The sequence below is a fragment of the Silurus meridionalis genome, chromosome 11 (genome assembly GCF_014805685.1).
Source record: "Silurus meridionalis isolate SWU-2019-XX chromosome 11, ASM1480568v1, whole genome shotgun sequence".
Lineage (NCBI taxonomy): Eukaryota > Metazoa > Chordata > Actinopteri > Siluriformes > Siluridae > Silurus > Silurus meridionalis.
In genome coordinates this window covers 22,947,501-22,955,000 of record NC_060894.1, presented here as the reverse complement: position 1 = coordinate 22,955,000, position 7,500 = coordinate 22,947,501, and the positions used below count along the sequence as shown (strand labels likewise).

At 45.4% G+C, this 7,500-nt stretch overlaps 2 protein-coding genes across 6 annotated transcripts in view; both read left to right on the top strand.

Moving 5' to 3' along the window:
- LOC124393738 (C2 domain-containing protein 2) overlaps positions 1–4,896 on the top strand; it is a 13,229-nt gene extending 8,333 nt beyond the window's left edge. Inside the window, exons 13-15 of one of the 4 annotated variants that reach the window (XR_006927361.1) lie at positions 43–295; positions 1,435–2,987; positions 4,868–4,896. Coding sequence is in view for 2 of the 4 variants with exons in the window: in XM_046861754.1 (XP_046717710.1) it covers positions 43–295; positions 1,435–1,649 (468 nt within the window). In the remaining 2 variants the exon portion in view is untranslated. Of the gene's footprint in view, positions 296–448; positions 486–1,434; positions 3,157–4,867 lie in introns of those variants that run through there. The other 3 variants (XM_046861755.1, XM_046861754.1, XM_046861756.1) reach the window with 3 other exon arrangements.
- Positions 4,897–5,074: 178 nt separating this feature from the next.
- The window catches only part of prdm15 (PR domain containing 15), a 13,842-nt gene continuing 11,416 nt past the window's right edge, over positions 5,075–7,500 (top strand). Inside the window, exons 1-4 of one of the 2 annotated variants that reach the window (XM_046861743.1) lie at positions 5,075–5,145; positions 6,576–6,608; positions 6,985–7,078; positions 7,232–7,385. In XM_046861743.1, coding sequence (XP_046717699.1) covers positions 6,578–6,608; positions 6,985–7,078; positions 7,232–7,385 — 279 coding nt within the window. In that variant the 5' untranslated portion in view covers positions 5,075–5,145; positions 6,576–6,577. Of the gene's footprint in view, positions 5,146–6,572; positions 6,609–6,984; positions 7,079–7,231; positions 7,386–7,500 lie in introns of both variants that reach the window. The other variant, XM_046861742.1, reaches the window with a different exon arrangement.

Here is a 7,500-nt window from a genome sequence, read left to right as displayed (position 1 = left end):
TTAACTCGGGTGCGGTCTCACCCCCACCCCCACCCCTCGCAGGCGCCTCTGTCTCAGGACGAGGAGATGATTCTGATGGCCGGCTACGCTGCGGCGATGGACGCCTCCATGAGCGAATCGAGTCCCGAGTGCACGAGGCAGGACGCGGAGACGCTCTCCGAGCACTGCGTCTCAGACGCCACCGATCCTCTAGAGGGTCCGAGCGGAGCAGACTGGGAGAGTCAGACCGGAGAGGAATCGGACCTAACTTCGCTGTCCCTCTGCGTCTCCGAGACAGAGTCCAAAAAGAGGAAAGGTGCGACCACCTGTTTTTTATTTCAGAGTCCATGATGCCACGTGTCTTTGTTTTGTTCTGTATAAATGCGAATAGTGAAAACTCTTTCTTTCTCTCTCATCATTCTGACCCTTTTTCCCCCTCTTCCTCCGTCATCTGTCTGCCATCTTTAAGAGGAGAGCAGCAGTAAGCAGACTTTAATGCTGCCTGAGTAAGTGCACTCTGTATAGGAGACTATAGTGATGTAGACTTCCCTTAAAGAGTAGTGTACTTCATAGTGGAGCTCAAAGCAAACCCAGTCCACGCCTTCTTCTCTTTCATTACAACACAATCGCAGTGAAGTCCAACACTCTGTAAAGATGGGTATGGACTGGTCCTGATTGCTTTTATCCCTTATCCCTCTCCCTTCTTCCCTCCATTTTACCCTGATTTTATTCCTTATATCATCCTGCAATTACCCATATTTAATTTACATTCCATTTATCAGATCATGTAGATTCGATACTCATCATCCTCACTTATAATTCCTAGATGTGTCTGTTTATCATGTCTGTAGATGTAGCAGGAGTTGATTACTAATAGGAACAATCAGAATGAGACTGAAATCAATCCAGGCATCAGATTTAATGCTGACTCATGCTCAATACTTTTATCCTTAATTTAAATGAAGAAGAGTGTGTTGTGATTGGCAGGAGAGAGAGAGCACAAGCGACTTTAGGTTTTATTTCTCCCGTTAACTCCGCCCCCTGCGAGACCACCAAGGAAAAAAAACTTTTATGGTTCCCCGGAGTACAAGGTGGTATGAGAAAGCTCCAGATGTACACAGGATGATGTTTTCTGGCACACTGACTTATGAAGGTGCTCCCTGTGACTGTGAGTGCAGCCTCGTGTTGGCTTTTGATACCACCTCGTACAGACACCACAGAGTGATCAGCTGAAATTGAAGCTCAGGGTTTGGTGTAAACCTTCACTGGAAATATTTTTCTCTGCTTTAATATCCTCGTTAGATTCCACACACACCTTGTGTCACAGTAAATACGAGTGTTTCTTCCTAAGACCACGGGCGGTTTAAAGCAGCGTGTGCACCTTCTTCTGCTCAAACACCTAAAACTCACACACTCCTGAGTGCTAACGTGTTGCTCTGGTGTTCCCCCCTGCAGGCAGCTTCCTCCATAAGGGCGCTCGGCTGTTTTTCAGACGCCGGCAGCAGAGGAAGGAGCCGGGGATGAGTCAGTCCCATAACGACCTGCAGTACCTGGAGCAGGCCGAGGAGAGACGCACAGCCACCTTCAAACGCATCCTCAACCGCAAACTGCACAAACACAAGAGCAAAGGCAACGGAGTCCAGACGCCAGACCTCCATCACCCTCACTAACACCCTCACACACCCTACTAACACCTCACACGCACTCTCACACACTCCGTCTCCAAAACGTCAGAGCGCTAATTTAATACTAATCCGAACAGACTCGCTAATCCTTACGCTAATCCTCTCAGCCTGCCAGGGCGTCTACGCTACCCAACACGCTCACATGCTACCGGCGGCCCGATATATCGGAATGACGGCGTACCGCGAGGAGGAATCTGAACCTGTTATATTGTTACTCTGCCGCTACATATCCGTCCAGCTGACGTGTAGTGTAATCTAATCACGTGACCTTTCTCTTCAACATGGCCGCCTCTATACGTATAAATGGTGTATATATATATATAATGTGGTCTGCACATTTGATCGTATACAGACTTGGGGAAAATAATGTTTTGGGAAACTGAAGATGAGCTTGATGATGATGAGGATCAGATTTTTTTTTTAATCGTTTTATTTTTAGTTAAAAAAAAAAAAATTAATGCACATTTCAGAAGTCAACTTTTAAACTGCGCGCATTTAATGACTGTATTTAAACCCCAGATCAAAGACTCCGCCTCGTCTCCCTCTGCGTTCACGCACAAAAAAGTCAATGATGTCACTTCCTGGTAGTCTCTTTTGGGCGTGGCCTGTCCAGTACTAATGATCTAATAATAGAAGGTGAAACGTGCACCTGCACCCGTGTGATTTACAGTAATCCCCCGTTTATAACCTAAAAACTGCGATAAACCGATGCCACCCTAGAAATGCTATTTTATGTATACGGTACTGTACTGTATTAACATTTTACTTTACTTTATAATTAATAATTATATCTTTATTAATATATTTCATTATCAACATAAAACTCAGGAAAATCAGCCAAACTAATTAGTTATGTGTCAAATGCAATTCCGTGATAAACCGAGATTTGAACAGCGGTAAAGCGGGAGGTTACTGTATACACATCCCAGTGTTACTGCTCTTTAAACATGGGTGTGGGATTTAAAGGGAAAAATATCCCAAAGTATTGGCACCCTTTATCATCATACTGATGATAGAGGCTTCATTAATTATTATTGTAATTGTGGTGATAAAAATGTCATTAAATTAAAATGAACCACAAAATGAACTTTAATTAAAATATCACCACATAGTTTTATATATAACATGAATTTCTCCTTTATTTTATTATTATAAAAGAGTTTTATAAATTGTAACGTAATTACAGGGATTCGCTAATATAGTTAATAATAGATACCCCACACACACTAAAACATTCCCACGCCCTGGTGGAAGCAGTAATTCTGTTAAGAGGCCAAATACACTGCCGTGTGTGTGTGTGTGTGTGTGTGTGTGTGTGTGTGTGTGAGAGAGAGAGAGAGAGAGGTGCCATATCTGGATTTGACTTTGGGGTTTTTTTTTTTACTTTTTTTTTTATTATTATACAATCCTAATCAGATTAAATATTGTTTCATGAGTATGTGTGTGTGTGTGTGTGTGTGTGTGTGTGTGTGTGTGTGTGTGTGTGTGTAAACACTACAAGAGGGCATTACCTTAAGCTTTAATGACAGTCAGTGATGTCACAATGTCATTGTATTGCTTTGTTAGATTTGGGACTCGGTTTGTTTGTTTTGATCACATGACCTTGTTATGATCACATGACCTGTAACTGTGTTTGTGTTTTTGAGGAATTTCATGATTCACTTTCTGTAGATTCATAATCCCACATGCCTTTAATCTGAGTGAAACAACGTCACTCATATGACCCGTGTGTGTGTGTGTGTGTGTGTGTGTGTGTGTGTGTGTGTGTGTGTGTGAGTGAGTGATTAGATAATCAGTGTCCTGATCCACATTCCTTCCTTTTTTCAAATCATTAATTTGGGAGCTTTAACTCGATTGTATGATGTCTATGTATGATGGACCGTGTGTGTGTGTGTGTGTGTTTACACGGCTGATGTAACCTGCAGTTTATCAGGGTGTTGTGCTTAAATTGTAACACTATTTGTATATTAACACTTTGATGAACTATCAGAGATCAGTGTGGGAGCTACACACACACACACACACACACACATCTGACACGTTCTCCAGGTGTGTGTGTGATTTGGGAATCGTGATTTGGGAATTGTACAGTGTTCTCTTACGCAGTGCCTGGGTAATATTGTAAAATCCCACAATGCACTGCGGCTAGGCCACTGGTTTCAGTACTGATCCCCGTCTGTGTGTGAGATGAGGACGTCACCTGGTCTTACACTCGCCCACTTCATTGTCTGCATCCAAACTAACGTCTGATCTCTGAACAGGAAGTGAGGTCAGGAGAAAGACCCTGTGGCGTCTCGTCTCACATGGGGGTGATGCTGATTGCCGTTGCCGTGGTAACCGGTGTAGAGTTGCCAGAGTGGTGCGAGCTCTGTATCCCTGTGTTTAACCTTCACTGTGACCTTCAGTTTTCTGAGCTGTGTGCAGGAACCACGGACATGTGGAACAGGAAGTGATGCAACAGAGCCGCGTGTAACCATCACATTAACAAGCTTTAAATGTTTACTGCAGATGTGTAAGTGTGTGTGCAGAAGAGACTACTAATGTTTCGAGTTTGCACTGGAGTGTGTGTGTGTGGGGGTGTAATGATTAACATATCAGGTTTATCATTTCAAGCAATAAATGCTGACTGATTAACTCCAAACTGTGAATTATGTGTTTATTTTATTACACATTTCATCCTGTAATATAAAGAAGTTCATTACATCACCAGGGACCAAACACCTGATTTACACCATCACCATGTTCACCTCCAACACTACACACACACCACAACAGCTTCCACAACAACCAGGGAAAACCAGTTCATTTACCGTCTTTCATTAAGGAACAACACACACATACTGGTTTGCACTTAGTGGGTCCATCGTTAGTTCTCCACCAGAACAATGACCTCTAGGTTCAGTAAGTGCGATTTATTCAAGAAAGAACGTGATGACGTGCTGCATCAGAAGAACTGGCCTCCGCATTCACCCCACCTCAGTCCAGATGAGATGTTTTGGGATGAGTTGGACATGAGAGTGAAGGGAAAGCTGCAAACAAGCACTCAACACCTCTGGGAAACTCCTCAAGATAGTTGGAAACCCATTCCAGGTGAAGACCTCATGAGGCTGCCTGAGAGAATGCTAAGCTGTCGTCAAAGCTACATAGAGCTACTTAAAGAATCGGAAATATAAATGAAGCATTTAGTGATCAAACAAATGGAGGTGTGTGTGTGTGTGTGTGTGTGGAGGCCTGGTCTCTCTGGAGGATCTACAACTGCTGCTTCTGCCAGATATTATGGGCGTCGCCAAATGCAAATGAGCTGTCCCTTCACCACACACACACACACACACACACACACACACACACACACACACACACAAACTCCATTACCCAGAATTCCACGTGCGCTGCATTACTTCCGGTCCTGCGCGGTTTCTGGAGCGGATTGGAAACCTGGAGTCAGGATTTGGGTGTTCGCGTGCAGGCGGCTGGAAAACAGGTAAAATCGGTGCGCGTTGTAGAGCCGGAAACACGCGGGGCCTCAGCGCGGGGCCCCCGCGTCTCCGAGGGGTCAGGGCGCGCGCGCTGTGTGGGCCGTGCGCGCGCTTTGCGCCGTGTTTTTGTGCTGTTTCTGATGCTCGCGCTCCGTCCGCGCTCTCCGGTCCATCCGCCGCACCGACTGTTCTTACACTCTCTCTCTCTCTCTCTCTCTTTCTCTCTCTCTTCCTACTCTGGTTTGTCGAACAGATCAGAGTTAAAACCCGGCTACGCTCACACACACACACACACACACACACACACACACACACAAACCGGATCTTGTGTATAACTCAGTCCCGCTCCCGGAGTCTGCGCGGTGTTTAGAGCTTTTCTCTCTCTCTCTCTCACACACACACACAGCCTTTGTTCACACCGCGGTGTTCGTCAATGCAGTTGAGTGTGTGTACATACAGGAAGAACTGAAAACTCTAATCATACACACACACACACACACACACACACACTGAATGAAGTGCAGGACAGGATCATGTGCTGTCTTATCCCCCCTGGTTTCAGTGTTCTTTATTGAGATCATCAAATATATTCTAGATTGCCAAATCAACAACTGCCTACAGAGCAAGAAATAAAGTAAAAACACTGTATAGTCAGTAATCCTGCTCCTTACACACACACAAACACACACACACACACACACACACAGCAAACCGTATACATATACTCAGGCCTTCAATGATGATGAACCACCAATCCACCTCTAATACCATCATTATCACTCCACATCTATAGAAGGGTTAGAGTGGTGTAGGGGGAGGGTTAGGGTGGTGTTATGGTGGTAGGTGGGGGTTAGTGTGGGGTAGATGTGGCTGGGGTGGTAGGTGGGGGTTATGGTGGCGTGGGGGTATATGGTGGTAGGTGGGGTTATGGTGGGGTAGATGGGGCTGGGGTGGTAGGTGGGGGTTAGGGTGGCGTGGGGGTATATGGTGGTAGGTGGGGTTATGGTGGTAGGTGGGGTTATGGTGGCGAGAGGGGTATATGGTGGTAGGTGGGGTTATGGTGGGGTAGATGGGGCTGGGGTGGTAGGTGAGGGTTAGGGTGGCGTAGATGTGGGTTATGGTGGTAGGTGGGGTTATGGTGGTAGGTGGGGTTATGGTGGTAGGTGGGGGTTAGGGTGGGGTAGATGGGGTGGGGTGGTAGGTGGGGGTTAGGGTGGCGTAGATGGGGGTTATGGTGGTAGGTGGGGGTTAGGGTGGGGTAGATGGGGGGGTTAGGGTGGTAGTGGCAGAATTTGAGAACAAGTCTTTCACTCCTCCAGGTCGTAATGACATCACACACACACACACACACACACACACACACACACACACACACACACACACATGAGCTGCTGCAATTTTCCTAATCTTTAAGCTTTTGGTCTTTGTGCAGCAGGAATGGCTGTGCAGACACCAGACGACTTCATCTGTGAGTAAAAACCAAACACTATTCAGTTGTTGTTTTTATTGGGGCGGGGTTTATGTGATATTTCTGTGTATAAGAATGTGGGCGTGTATTAAAGTCCATATATGGGCAGAACAGGAAGGAGGAAGTAACGGATTTGTGTACACGTATTTCTAAGTGCAGGGTCATGAAACTATAATTAATTTTAAAGTGATTGGAAGGTGTGTGTGTGTGTGTGTGTGTGTGTTTTATATTTTGAATCAGTCATGTGACCTCATCACATGTATTAATGATGTATATAATTTATTAATGTGTTATGTGCATTCTATTATATTAAAACTCACAGTTTATACAGGTGTTTTACAGGTGTGTGTGTGTGTGTGTGTGTGTGTGTGCGCAGGGTGTGAGGACTGTGCTCAGTATCATAACTCTGAGTGTCCTGAGCTCGGCCCAGTGGTCACTGTTCGAGACTCGTTTGTGTTGAGTCGAGCTCGGTGAGTGTCAACAACAACAACAACAACAAGGCATCTGTAAACAGGTTTAGAGTGTCGTGTGTGTGTATGTAAGTATAACCTGTACATTTTCCTTTGTGTGTGTGTGTGTGTGTGTGTGTGTGTGTGTGTGTGTGTGTGTGTGTGTGCGTGCAGGTCGTCTCTGCCAGAAAGTCTGGAGATCAGGGCGGCTGAAGGAGGGGCAGAGGGAGTATTTGTCCTCCAGCGGCTCATCAAGAGGACACGCTTCGGTCCATTCGAGGCCAAACGTGTCACCCAGCTGAACACACACACACCCTTCCCTTTAAAGGTCAGATTAAGGAAAACAATACACACACGGTGTATCTGTGTTAATTAGGCTTTATTGATGTAATTAGCCATGTCATGTCCGAACTATATTCTACATCTCACACACACACACACAC